The sequence below is a fragment of the Loxodonta africana genome, chromosome 4 (assembly GCF_030014295.1).
Source record: "Loxodonta africana isolate mLoxAfr1 chromosome 4, mLoxAfr1.hap2, whole genome shotgun sequence".
In the NCBI taxonomy this organism is placed as follows: domain Eukaryota; kingdom Metazoa; phylum Chordata; class Mammalia; order Proboscidea; family Elephantidae; genus Loxodonta; species Loxodonta africana.
The window spans coordinates 152,115,026-152,129,784 of record NC_087345.1 but is presented as its reverse complement, the minus strand read 5'-3'; the positions used below and the strand labels follow the sequence as shown (position 1 = coordinate 152,129,784).

Below are 14,759 nucleotides of genomic sequence, written 5' to 3'. Positions count from 1 at the left end.
AGTTGATTTCAGAAGGAAAATGGGTCAAGCTTGAAAGAACAACTTACATGGATCCTACTGGTAAAACTAGGTAAACTGTTTTTTTTTTTTACCCTCTTGTAAAATGCTCAGTAATGGGTTATCAGGGTCTCTGTTTAGTTTTGGCATAAATTGTGATATACTGTGTCCTCATTATAAACTCTGTCAAATAATCTAGCTATTATTCTCATTGTTACAATGTTTGAATCATTTATAGTCTCTGAATAAAACTGGGTTGTAAATTGGTTATAGCAACTAACCAGGAATCTATTTTAACGCCATTCTCCTTAAGTAGCTAGGGTGGACCTAAAATTTTGGAGCCAAGCCTTACTGAAGCTATTTCTGATAAGGTGGCAAAATAATCCAGTTAAGTTTTTAGTCTCTAGAGGAATTAAAGAGAAACATTGCTATGTTTGAGGTGAAACTTATGTGCCTACACCATGCTCATGGAAATGTAAATTGGGTATACCCTTTTGTAAAGCATTTCACAAAATATGTATATGTATCAAAGATATCAGACCCTCTGACCCAGTAAATACCACTCCTGAGAATCTTTTAAGGAAATTATTATTTGGAATCATACTTATGAATGAAAAATGTTCATCGAAATTTTAAATGACAAAAAATGGAAAGCAACCTAAACATCTTAAAAATAGAGAAATTGTTTTCCATTATAGTGTATTCATTTGGTAAAATCTGTGCAACCATCTAAAAAGCAGATTATGAAAACAGCCTAGCAATATAGAAAAAGTTAATAAGTTGAAAACAAAATAGAAAATCTTATATATGTTTTTAAACTCCATAAAGTTAATAATATGTAAGAAAAGTTTAGAAGAAAAACTAGCAAAATATTAATGGCAGCTGTGCAATTAATCCTTTTTATTCTACTTTTCAAACTATTTATAGTCTTTTGCTATTATAAGTATCAAAAAAATATGCTAAATACCTTAAGTATTTATTTAGTGAAATGTAATATAAAAGAATAAAACAATGAGAAAATAGGATTACATGATATAAATCCACAAGTTAATATCAAAATTCTGTTTTGAAACTAATCAAATAAAAGTAACATAGTTTCTGTGTGAAGAAATAAGGTATCATCAATTCAAAAATCCTTCGTTTGCTGTTGTCCTTCATTTTCTGATGTGGTATGACTCGAAACAGCTGCAGACATCCATTAATAATCAGTACATAGAATGTACAAAGTATGAATCGAGGAAAATTGGAAGGTGTCCAAAATCAAATGGAATGCTTGAAGATAGATATCCTGGGCATTGATGCGCTGAAATGGACTGGTGTTGGCCATTTTGAATAGGACGACGATATGGTCGACTGCAACAAGAATGACACATTTGAAAAGGAACAGCGTCATGTTCATTGTCAAAAAGAACATTTCAAAGAGGCAGGGCCAAGGTGATGGAACAGCCAGACACTTCCTGCGATTCTCCTTACAACAAAGACCCAAAAAAAACAAGTGAAACAATTACGTTTATGACAAGCTAGGAGGCCTGAACATCAGAGGCAAAGTTAGAAAATGGACTGAGCGGCCAGGAGAGGAGATACCCTTCAGAAGCGAAGAGGAGTAACTGAACCTGAATCACTGGGATCCCAGGAGCGGCTGCAGCATGCTGGTGGTAGCATTCGGCTGCAGTTTCTTCAGGGAGAAGCAGCCAACTGCAGAGCTTACTCACACCTCTGGAACCAGAGAAGAACAGCGCTATCAGCAAAAGCTGAGTACTTGCGTATATTTTACTGTGTCCCCAGCCCCCAAGCCGGCTTTGGTGGCTGTTGATTTCCCTGGGCCTGAGATAGGCTGTGTTGAGCACCCTGAGCCATCCTCTGGCCTTAGGTAGGAATAAATTCACAATTTGGGGAAAAGATAGTTTGCCAGCTCCACTAACCAGGAAAGCTCAGGACAGAAGCCGCTCCTGTCCAGGCATAAACAGTCCATGGATTTTGAATACCTTTCCCCCCTGCATGGACCTGTGTGGGCCTATTTCAGGAGAATAGGCCCTTGTTGGCAGACTGTAACCATTTCAGCTGTGCGGTGAAGAGGTGGGTGTTTGATATTTGACAGTGCTTTGCCTATTAAATAGGGTCCTCACTTACCCACAACAGGGGCATAAGGACTGGTGGCTCCACTCAGGTCACCCAGCCCCCCGTGACAGGGGTCCAAGGATAACTGGTACCTCCCGGTCCTTACAAACAAAAGCATTGAGTGCCCATGGTCTGTGTGCAGAACCCACCCACCTGCATGCTTTAGGGAACAGGGACGCGCTTTCCTCACAGACTTTCGGGGGATGGTTCTCAGCCCCCTGCCTTGTTCAGAGCATGACCCCCTGCTGCAACCAGATGCCGGTACCTACACCAGTCACCCCTGCCCCTCTAAGACTGTACGATGCCTGTTCCACACACTTGATAATCAGCTACCCGGACACCTGAGCTGAATTCATACAAGAAAAGTGAATGGATTCCTAGACTGATTACCTGACATCAGCTTTAGCCATCTGGGGACAGGACGTCAGCACTTCAAAGGCAAAAATAATCAAGCTAGCTTGCTCAAGCAACCCATTTGGGCATATCAAAACAAAACAAAGCAAAAAGCTAGGATGCAGTAAGCAAACATAAACTAATGCAATAATTTATGGATGGCTCGGAGACAACAGTCAGTATCAAGTCACATAAAGAAACAGACCACGATCACCTCAACAAGCTCTCAAAACAAAGAATCAACAGATCTTCTGGATGAAGGTGCCTTCCTGGAATTACCAGATGCCTTTTTTTAGGGAGGACAGTAAGTTCAAATGTATTTATATTTAAGTATATTTGTGAAAATATAGAGAGATTGGAACCCAATTTATAGTGATGCAGTTTGGTTTTCTCTTTTCTGTAAAGTTGTTTAAGTTTATAACACAAACTATAACCCTTAACGCTAATTAATCTGTAGAGTATGTGTCGGTTTACATCAGCTTGTCTCTTCTCTGACTGTCCTCCCCTTCAGTATTTTTTAATCAGAGTTGTGCATCAGAATCATTAGGGTATGTTTTCAAAACACCAATGTCTGAGCCTCACTCCTAAGAGTCTGTTTCAGTAGATTGGGAGTGGTACTGCCATTGAGTCAATTCCGACTCATAGCAGCCCTATAGGACAGAGTAGAAGTACCCCATAGAGTTTCCAAGGAGCGCTGGTGGATTCAAACTGCTGACCTTTTGGTTAGCAGCCATAGCTCTTAACCACCATGCCACCAGGGTTTCCAAAGTCTCTATCAAACTACCACATTTATGTGGCATGTTTATAGCGTGTTCACCTTCATTCTTCCATACAGAGGACTTCTATGTGGCCTCAGAAGAGATGTTATGTAAAGTATTAATATTTCATACCAGGTATCAGGCTTTCAAGAGTGAATCTCTGTACTTTACAGTAGACCATGATTTTATAAATTTATAAAGTGTTTTTTATCTGTTACCAGATACCAAAGCATGTATATAAGGGGTAAAATATCAGCTAGAGAATCCTTTGTGCCACTGTCTTCTCGTGGAAGAGGATATGGAATTAATTTTAGAACTATAAAAATATGCAGGCATATGCCCCTTCGTTGACATTCAGGATACTATTGAAGTCATCTTTTGTCATCCGTCCTATGTCCCATATTGGTTGACTAGAGGGAAGAAAGCAAAACTATGTTTCCTTTAAGGTAGGAGACCAAAAGGTGGAGTAACTTAACTAGAATCAGAATTCTCAAACTAGAAGAGACTGTCAAGGTAACATACTCTTAATTTCCTAGTTTTACAAATAATCAAACAGTGTCAGGGAGGTTTTGGCTTAGGGTTTAGCTAGTAGGCAAGTAGAGGCTAAGATTTTCTACCCCCAGTCAAATGTACATCTCTCAGAGCTCTGTCTGGGGCACTGTCACGGGGCACTCTTATTTCAGTATTTCTTATAAATGCATTTATATTTTATTGCTTATCATTTATGGCTCATGACTGCTTCTTCACTACATCTTAATCCCTATAATGATACTATTTTTCCCCCTTATTCCTAGTATATTTGGGATGGGATCTGCAGTACTTTTCCCAGCACTGTCTTCTTCAGACTTTAGGACTAACCTTAGAAGGCAGATGTGAGAGCTGTGCCAAAGGTGTTTTTGTCTCTTATAACCTATATTGCTTACTTCTCAGAATTGCTTGTTGGTTGGCTTCTTGCAACTTACTTAACAGGAATGTTGAGAGGCTGTGTGTTGTCATAGTAGTCTGATTTTCATAGGTTCATTTTGACATGTTTCCTTTAGAATTTGGGTACAATGTGGATACATCTTCAGTACATAGAAATTTTTTTTTTTTTTTTACTAAATGAAGTATTAGAAATTTTTTACAGAAGTGTGGCAAGGTCCAAACCTTAGGAACAACTAGGTAAAAAGTGAAGAACAAGAGGTTTCCTTAGGGCAGTGCATTTTTTAACCCTTACTGCAGGGAGGCAAAAGACACGTTGCATAGGGCAGATCTGCTGCAAAGATCCTCTTTAAAGTGTTGAAAAGCAGGGGTGTCACATTGAAGACTAAGGTGCACCTGACCCAAGCCGTGGTATTTTCAGTCTCATCATGTGCATGTGAAAGCTGGACAATGAATACAGAAGACCCAAGAAGAACTGACGCCTTTGAATTGTGGTGTTGGCAAAGAATGTTGAATATGCCATGGACTGCCAAAATAACAAACAAACCTGTCTCGGAAGAAGTACAACCAGAATGCTCCTTAGAAGCAAGGATGGCGAGACTGCATCTTACATACTTTGGACATGTTGTCAGGAGGGATCAATCCCTGGAGAAGAACATCATGCTTGGCAGAGTACAGGGTCAGCGGAAAAGAGGAAGGCCCTCAGTGAGGTGGATTGACACAGTGGCTCCAACAGTGGGCTCAAGAATAACAATTACAAGGATGGCACAGGACTGGGCAGTGTTTTATTCTGTTGTGCATAGGGTCACTGTGAGCACCTAACAACAACAACACAGGGAGGCAGATTTTAACACCTTTTCCCAGTTCCCAGAGCCACTCAGATGTCTTACTTCTGTTAGAAAAGATCCTAAAATTATTTGCGTCTTCATTCCTGCCTCTTGCCACTGCCTTTTACTATTTAAGGGATAAGAGAGTGAAAGGGACTGTCCCCCCTACACTACTCCCCGTTTAAACAACGTGATCGTTCCAGCACAATCCTCCCCCATGTTCCTGGGAGATAAAGTACTATCACAAATGTTACTGAAAAACTGAAGTAGGTAAAAAAAACAGCTAGAAACAAATAGCGAGTTAGAAATAAAGCCGTAAAAGGAAGCAGGAGTCTGTTGTTGTTCACTTAACTTTTTCATTTAGTGACCGCTTTTCTTCTTAGATAAGATCTCGAATGCAAAGCATTTACCACAATTTAATAATTCCTCAGTTATTCAATGGAAAGGGCCTGTTTTCCTAAATTGTATATTTCAAATCACATGTTTTAAGAATATAAATTATGTAAGTAACTATCTGAATAATTCACATTGTACTCAGTCGTTTTTAGAGGTAGGGCTAGAATTTTCAAGCGTAAACTGCTTAAAACCTTTACAGCTGAAATCACCAGCTGTCTGCTCGTCTGTAGACTTATGAACCAAGTTAAAGTACTTAGAGTAAATGATTTGAAAGCTTCAGCTCAAGTGAACAGGCCTTATATTTAGATGGCACCCAGAGGGCTAGGTGTAGGGTGACACAGGTTTGTTTTTTTTGGTAATTTTCAGAAGCTGTAGGAAAGCACGATTGGCTCTTTTTAAATACATGTTTTTATTGATCTAGTCTTCTTAACCGATAACATTTTCATGCTTGCATTTGTGAAGTTCTGGTTATACACAGAAAACCTAAGAACATTCTCCTCTTTAATGATTTTGTTTTTCCCTCTCTGCTGAACAGAACTTGGGAAACTGTGAAACGTACAACCAGGAAAGGACAGTCTGCTGATGGTATGATTGCAGATTTATTATAACTATCTTTATAAGTTAGCAACTTTTGTTGTAGGAGGCCAGGTGTAGATTTTTTTTGCTCTAAGCAAGACCTCTGAGCAGTTATCTTCAATTGTGGTGTTGTATCTACTGTTAGTTTTTTCAATGCTATGTTACTAAAACAAACTTTCTTTATAAATAACTTCTGGCTCCTATTATCTATCTAAGCTTAGAACACTGCTTTTGCAGGGGAAGATATGCTGATATTTATAAAACCAAAAACCAGTTGCTGTTGAGTCGATTCCGACTCATGGCGACCCCGTGTGTTTCAGAGTAGAACTGCGCTCCATAGGGTTTTCAATGGCTGTGATCTTTCGGAAGTAGATCGCCAGGCCCTTCTTCCGAGGCACCTCTGGGTGGATTCGAACTGCCAACCTTTCGGTTAGTAGCTGAGCATTTAACCGTTTGCACCACCCAGGGACTCCTACTGATATTTATAACCAAACCTAAATCATAACTTGAAGCTACATATTGTCTAGATGTTATAACTTCTAGAAATGCTTAATATTCTGTCCAAAGGATCTAGCCTTTAGTTTGGAAAAATCATTTGGCACAACTTTATGCTTACCAAACACTTGCTTTCGAAGTTGAGAGGAAACAGAATTGGGAAAAAGACTATTCATTCAGTTCACTTTCCCTTCCAGGCATGAATGCTTTGACTGCAAAGATCCCAGAAACAATCCTGAAAATCACCTCTGGTCTAGGGGAAGTTGGGCAATAGGTCTTTTTTTTTGTCCCTTTTATTTTTCCACTTTGTGTTATTTTCTGTTTGTACTGAAGCAAACAGAGTTGCTCTGCTGCAGCTACTTTTATTAACTGATGAAAAACATTTAGGAGGAACCAAGTGCTCCTCTGGCTGGTTTGTGTTTTCTAGAACCCAGTGGTTTTTGTTGTTGTTTTGATTAAGCCAAATAACTTGAGAGAAAAGGTCTTTTACCCTAAAAAAATAAAATAAAATTCAGTCTAGCTAGCATATACTACAGTGAAACTTACTTGATTTATTGCTTTAAGGAAATTTAAGACTTCAAAAATGATCTAGCCACATGATGAGAAATGGTTCTACGTGGGGATTGATGTAGACAGAAATTTTATGTCCTTAACCTTGTGCTGAACGTTTAGCTTTTGTTTTGATTTTATTTTAAAGAAATTATGACAACAAAAACAAGTTTTTTATAAAAAAGAAAATTCAAACAACATGTAAGTGTGATTATTTTTTCTTTAATTGAGAGTAGCTTCCAAAGTTAACTGCCCATATTGTAGATTAAGTTCACTTCTTGTAAATGGCATATAGAGGGTAGGTTTTGGCTTCTTAAAATACGAGATTTTTGTTAGATTGCTCTAAACAAATGACTGGCACCACTGATCTTTCATTGTGGATTTCCTTGGTTGCATTTTCTGGTGGCAGGTGTGGCCGTCATCCCAGTGCTGCAGAGAACTCTTCATTATGAATGTATTGTTCTGGTGAAACAGTTCCGACCACCCATTGGTGGCTACTGCTTAGAATTCCCTGCAGGTGAGTGACTAAACAGAGGCAATAGAATTGCTTCTCAGGGGCTGCTGGACGGGCCCAGGGCAAAGCCTGGGAACTGCAGTGCTTCAACATTTAACACCCTTTTATCTGTCCCTGTGGTTATACAATAAAGCCATTTCTGCAGAGAGGCTCCTCTCTAAAGATCATCTGAACCCAAGAAGGTGAAGTAAAAGACCTGGTGTTACAGCATACCTTTCAAGCCATGCCACCCTCTTCACAACATTCTCTGTAGCCTCTCTTTGAGTAATTTCTTGCTTTTCCACAATTTGTCAACTTATTTCATTTTCTATCACTGTTTTCCCCTGACAAGTAACTTACAGTAATAAGTAGGACACAAGCTACGAATAGAAAAACGTCTTGATCAGCCATACGTAAACTGACCAAGGAAATTGTCTTAATTTCAACTAGAACAATTTTTTATTTGTGCAGTAAGTATAAAGCTATCCAAATTTTTTAATAAACTGTTTTATTATAGGACTTCATTGGATTGTGTCAGTCTGTAGAGATTAAATCTCATTTATTTGTCATTAATTGTTTATATTTTGTATCTTTTAAAGTCCTGTCATAACGTATAGTTAACTGTTTTTTTTTTTCTTTTACTCACAACCTGATTGAAGAAATTAATTTGCATAAATTGCATGAATTAAGTTTTTAAAACTAACTAAATAGCGTATATTTCACTTTTCTTTATATATTTTTATACCTTTCGGGAAGAAGAATCTGAGTTCCTGCTCTCCTCCTTTCATTTGGCCTCTCTCTACTTGGTCCTTACAACGACCATAGTAGTTACTTAAAGTCCACCAGCCTTCAGTTCACGCCTTTCTGTTCTTCCTCCTCACAAGTGACACATTCGTCTTGGCATTTCACTATGAGGCCTCATTATTTTTCTGGGGTGGGGAGGAAGGCAAGATGTGCAGTATTGTCACCATCTTACATGTGAGAAAACAGAAGACGTTTACAGGCTTCCTGTGCTGTAGCCACATAGCTAGGCCATTTAACCACCACCAAGTCATTTATCTTCCCAGGAGATAAATGCTGTCCTTGCCCTGTGAAAATGTTAGTGTTGAGGTGCTCATGAAAACAAAAAAAAAAATCTAAGATCTTTAAATAAGAGGAACAGATGATAGCTGTCTGAGCCTACTTAATCTGCCTAGGGTATTATTCTTTTTGCTCTTTTTTTTTTTTCTCCCCCTGTAGAAGTTCTACGCCTCCTCAGATTTATCTGTAAGACCACTTTTCACAATTCTCTGATTCTTCTAACATAGCTCAGCAGCAGCTATGTTAGAAGAATGAGAGGTTCAAAAACTACTGGACTTTCCCATCCCACCTTACAAATGATTTGGACTTCCAGGTCTCATAGATGATAATGAGAGCCCAGAAGCAGCTGCTCTTCGGGAGCTTGAGGAAGAAACTGGTTATAAAGGTGACATTGCTGAATGTTCTCCAGGTTTGTATTGCTTTCTAATTGTGTACTTCAGGACAAACTCGTGAGAATTAACCCAGCAATAGATTCTTCTGGGCATAAAAGAGTTGATTATTTGGGTGTTCTTTACAATCAGAATTCAAGATGGCTTTTATTTCAGCTAATTCACTGAAGGGAAATAATCAATTAGGATGGTCACCATGTGTAAGTGAACTTCCTTGAGAGAATGTTTGAGCAGGAAGGAGAAGAACTGACATTAAGTTCCCTTTCAGAATTTCTTACATTCTAAGCTTTATTTTTTATTAGCATCTCATCCACATGCCACATTCCTCACTAGAAGATTTTGATTGTTTTTTTTTCTTGTTGTGGTGAAAGGATTTTACGAATTGACAGTACCATGTAACCCCTCAGAGTTACCAAACTTTACTCCAGAACTCTGGGAGAAATATGAATACTTACTACATATGTGCTCTGCAGTCCTACAACCTATACTGAGTGAATATGACAAGCTGTAATTTTCCTGCGTAAATTCTATGCTAACTCTGAGTTATGAGCCCTTCTTATTACATATAAAGAGTGAAACAAATGACAAAAGCAATTGAAGCATCTGACTGGTGTCTTTTAAGGTTATCTGTTACTTCTCTCTGTAGTTTTATGTATGGATCCAGGTCTGTCAAATTGTACTGTGCACATCGTGACAGTAACCATTAATGGAGATGATGCTGAAAATGTAAGACCTAAGCCAAAGCCTGGTAAGTGTGTGTTGGCTGTGCTTAAGGTGGTTGAATTGCATGAAATATTTTTAACTTGCTGCTGGTTTGATTTTAGACTTGTTAAAAGAATAGTAGCCTTTCATAGACATTTCATCAATATTCTTGGCTGTTTTCTTAATCTCATGTATTTTAGCATTCTTTTACTACTTCATTGATAGTTGTACTTTATATAAAATGTTAAATTATGTATTTCCATATTTTTTGTATGGAGTTTATTCTTATTTAGTAACATGAGCTATAGGCTTAAGTAGGAAATAGAAATTTTAAAATCACCCTGATTTCTGTCTTCACGTGTATTGCAAGAATTGCATAAGTAATTAATTGTTAAGGGGGCAGCAGCTTAATTAATTATTCCTTATTGAGTTCAGTATTTAGAGAAGCTGCTAGGAAATTCTTTGCTCTATTTCTTTGAAAGTTTGGACTCAAAAGCTGTAACGCCTCTGTCAATCCCATGCTCTGTCTCCCATCCTCTTAAAGAGGGATATTTATATACAATCAGGCACCACATAACATACATTCAGGCAACGTCTGACCACATATGCATCCGTGGTCCCTTAAGGTTTATAATAGAGTTCAGAAATCCTGATCAGAGAGCAAGACGGAGGAGTCATAACCAGATAGAGGGCACGCAACAGCTTCCCACATGCAGCACATGTATCTCATGTCTCTTGTATAGAAAGTGGTTGTGCTACCAGGCATATAATGGTACAGTACATATATAATCTATAATACATATGCTTTGATAGTCATGATAAATGCTTATGTTACTGGCTTGTGTATGTACTGTACTTTCTATTGTTATCTTAATGTGAACTTTCCCTGTTGTTGTTAGGTGCCGTTGAGTCACTTCTAACTCATAGTGACCCTCTAGGGCAGAGTAGAACTGCCCCATAGGGTTTCCAAGGAGTGGCTGGTGGGTTTGAGCTGCCAACCTTTTTGTTAGCAGCTGAGCTCTTAACCACTATGTCACCAGGGCTCCAAACTTGCCTTACTTACAAATAAAAAGTTTACTGTATAATAGTGTGTGGTTCATCTCGTAGGCAGCAGCATCCGATCTCGTGTATCAGGCATCTCAAGTGTTGTAGCATTATCTGTTTTTCTTTTGAAAATGTTACGGTGAACTGCATCATAGCTCCCAAATGCAGCAAAACCAGTGCTTCACAGAGATAGCAGCAGCAAGAATCAGAGGAGAAGTATCGATTTGGAAGTGAGACAAAAGGTTATTAAACAACACAAAGGTGGAAAATCAGTGAATGCCATTACTCACTACTTAGGCACGTTCACACAACATCCAAATGACATAAAGTCCTATTTCACAGAACATATCGTGGATGCTAAGCAACGCGTGACTGTACATAACCACAGTAAATCATGTATGAGTGATATTCTCTAATTTCTCACCCACTTTAGTTGTTCATATCCATGTTTCAGTATCACATTGCAGCCCATTTTAAATGCTGAATTTTTACACTAGTAAATATGCATATTACAGAATACACTTTAAATTTTGCTAATCAATATTTGATTTGAAGAATAAGAACAACTTTGTACTGTTTGGATTTTTTTTTTACTATGTATATAAATTGTTAGTGGAGATCCTGGTTTCTGTTTAATTCTTAGAGCCTTTTGGGTATGTTTTGTACAAATATCTTTCAGTATCTTACCACTCTAGGCCTTGCTAAAATTTTCTCCCTCTGTTTATTTTCAGGGGATGGAGGTATGTTATTCAACTCCCAGTGGCTGACCACATATGGCTTAGTGGTAGTGGTAATGGCTAGACATTTTGGGTTGTTTTGGTAGACTCTCTTGTTCTCTGGCTCTGTTTTCACCTACACTTTGTTTGTTTAGAATTTGTGGAAGTAATTTCCTTACCAAAGAATGACCTGCTGAAGAGACTTGATGGTAAGCACTCTTAAGACTGTTACCTAACTTTTTGTATTTTTCCCGTCCCCGCCTCAGCAAATGGAGTATTAAATATAACTCCATTTCTTTTATCTTCTTCCTCATTTTAGTCAGATACCTAGAAATTATTGTAAAAATGCAGTTGACTGATATTAATTTTCCTTTCTGCATGTTGGCGTGTTTGAAATTATGACCAAAACATTCAATGCAATAAGGGCTGTTTTTCTATGGAATAGCCAAGAATATATTCCTGCTCACTAGCCACAGCTATTCTATACTTTAGCCCTTTTGTGCTCACAGGTACCTTAGGGACCAAGTACTTTTTCCTGCCTCTGAAGGTTTATTGGGAAGCTGCTGTATCACTGACAGTGCACGCTGCCTCAAGGCACAGGCATTTATGACGATTTGAAACTGAGGAAATGGGCGTGTGCCAGAAATCACTGTTTTTACAGGGTTGTATGAGGTGTCTGAATTTTGGGTAGGAAAATAGAAATTCTGAAAATTGTTGTTATATATATGTAGCAGTAGACCCCAGTGGGGACTGTTAATTATTGCTACTGCATATGTACCACTAAACACTCAGGGTAGGCAAGAAAAAAAAAATCCATACTACCTATCAAAAATTCAGACATACTCAGTGATTCAGCATGCTTCCATTAATGAAAACACATGGTGTCAACAAAAAACTCAAAGCAGAAAATAATTGGTTCACAAAAAGGTAAAATCTCTAATCCATAGCAATGTAAAGGTATAAGTAGATGTATCTTAGCTTTTCCTCAAATACACCATTATGTCGTATGGTTCTTTGTGTAAGATTTCAGTTAAAGGAGAATTTAACAATATTCATTCAATAAATATTTGAGGTATCTGTTGTTTTTTTATTATATACTAAGTGTGATATGCTGATATAATGAACAAAACTAACTAGCTGTGTGGCTAGTAAATCACTGCTCATGTAGTTACATTATGTAATTCCTGGCCAGCCCATCTCATAGGGCTTTTGTAAAATAAGTAAGGCTACGTGGACAGATGTCCTTTGATTTATAAAGCTTTATACAACTACACGAGATACTATACTGAAGACGTGGACTCCCAGATAGCTTCCATTCCTACTGTACCTTTTAAAAACTAGACCTAAGGTAACAAGTGAAATCATTATCTTTGTTATATGTCCCCTTGTCTTAAATCTTTTTTTCTTCTTATGCTGGGACTGAAATCTCGCTTATATATCCTTTATCCCATCACCAGATTAAGATCCTTGAAGGCAGAAAATGTTCTGTTCACTGCTGTTATCACCAGCAGTGATAACACCACCTCATGATCTCAGAGTTAGGATAATAGTGCTGAAGAATTGCAGTGAAGGGGTATTATCCTTTATTAACTGTATTAACTAGGCATTCATTCAGAGAAAGCCATGGCTATCTATAATAAACAGTACACTTTTGAGTCTGACAGGCCCGACTGAGTTTGAGGCTCATCTGACCAGGAATTCATTCTTAGTTATTGGTTAATTATTGGCTAGTCTCTCTAAGCTTTTCTCATCAAACAGAACAATGATAGCTTCTACTTCTGATGAGGCATGAGTAAAATGTATGGAAAACGCCTGGAACACAGTGCTTAAATGTTATATGCCATATGTTTATATTGTTTTTCTATATTGGAAGAATATCCTTTTATAAAAATTCCATTATTCTCCTTTCCACATAATTGAACTTCTTTTCTGGTCTTAGAAGAGAGGGAAAATGGAGGTGGAGGGAAAAAAAGGGGAGAGAGATACATAGAAAGGGAGGGATAAAAACACCAGTTTGCCTAGCTTTACTAGAACGAGAATAATCATTTATTCAACAAGTAACATTTGAGAAGTTGTGAGGAAAGTATTTTAAGTTCAGTTTGCTACAGGAAATAGCACTGGACACTCACCCAGCATCTGCCATGCACCTGATTCCTGCTTTCAAGGATCAAAATGTCTCAGCTTGTTCGTAAACAAGTAGCTAGGAAAACTAGAGACAGATCAGAAGCCTGACAACCTCCATGTATCGTAACAAGACTCTGAGACCTCATTCTCGGTAGTATAATTCCAGTCCTACCCTGCAAAGTTTTAACTCACATGGGGAAAATGTGTATCCCCTGCCAGTGGAAAAGACACATGAATCCCTAAGATATTGTTTAATCATCACCATTTAGTTTCAGAACAGAGCCCGACAATGAACTATAAATGTGTAACAATTGGATCTATAAACTTAAAAAGCTTTGCTGTTTTAACATGTGAAATCATTATCTTTGTTATATATCCCCTTGTCTTAAATCTTTTTTTTTTTTTTTTTTCTTATGCTGGGACTGAAATCTCACTTTTATATCCTTTATCCCATCACCAGATTAAGATCCTTGAAGGCAGAAAATGTTCTGTTCACTGCTGTTATCACCAGCATCTAGCATAGGAACTTTGCTCTGTAAATACTGACTGAATGATAAGCGGGTATTATCCTTTACTAATTGCATTGTCTAACTTGTATTCTTTGCTTCCTATAGCTCTGGTAGCTGAAGAACATCTTACAGTGGATTCTAGAGTCTACTCCTATGCTCTGGCGTTGAAACATGCAAACACTAAGCCATTTGAAGTGCCCTTCCTAAAATTTTAAGGTCAAAAAGGACACCGGCCGTGTTTTTGTAAACAAGTCCACCACGTCGTCTTCACTCAGACTTTGTATTCAACATAGTTTAATGCAGATTTAAAATTAGCTTTTTCACAAAATAAAGCAACATAAAATGCACATGGTGGTATGAAATTATAATTACGGGTAGACTGTCACCTTCATTTGACATTATTAAACTCCAGCCAAGGTTAATGAAAAAGAACATAAATGCAGACATAGTTCCTCCGAATTAAAAAGCAAAACTGTTACTCTTTTAATCTAGCCCTAGACACAAGGATATTTTGTAGGAAAATAGACATGAATTCCAAATGAGGTCAACTCTTCTGACACTCAGCCCCAAATATAAAATCTGTGTATGCAGATAACTATTTACTGCATTAGTATTTCAAGCAGTTTAAAAAAAAAAAAAACCTATATAGAGACTTTTTTGGCCTCTCCTAAT

The 14,759-nt window shown here is 37.9% G+C and overlaps 1 protein-coding gene across 7 annotated transcripts in view; it reads left to right on the top strand.

Moving 5' to 3' along the window:
• NUDT5 (nudix hydrolase 5) overlaps positions 1–14,759 on the top strand; it is a 28,765-nt gene extending 14,006 nt beyond the window's left edge. For 2 of the 7 annotated variants that reach the window (XM_064284864.1, XM_023548917.2), the window contains 5 exons: positions 3–70; positions 5,946–5,995; positions 7,440–7,547; positions 8,917–9,012; positions 9,639–10,412. In XM_064284864.1, coding sequence (XP_064140934.1) covers positions 3–70; positions 5,946–5,995; positions 7,440–7,547; positions 8,917–9,012; positions 9,639–9,916 — 600 coding nt within the window. In that variant the 3' untranslated portion in view covers positions 9,917–10,412. Of the gene's footprint in view, positions 1–2; positions 71–5,945; positions 5,996–6,306; positions 6,416–7,439; positions 7,548–8,916; positions 9,013–9,638; positions 11,587–11,609; positions 11,664–14,192 lie in introns of those variants that run through there. The other 5 variants (XM_003410582.4, XM_064284865.1, XM_010590730.3 and 2 more) reach the window with 5 other exon arrangements.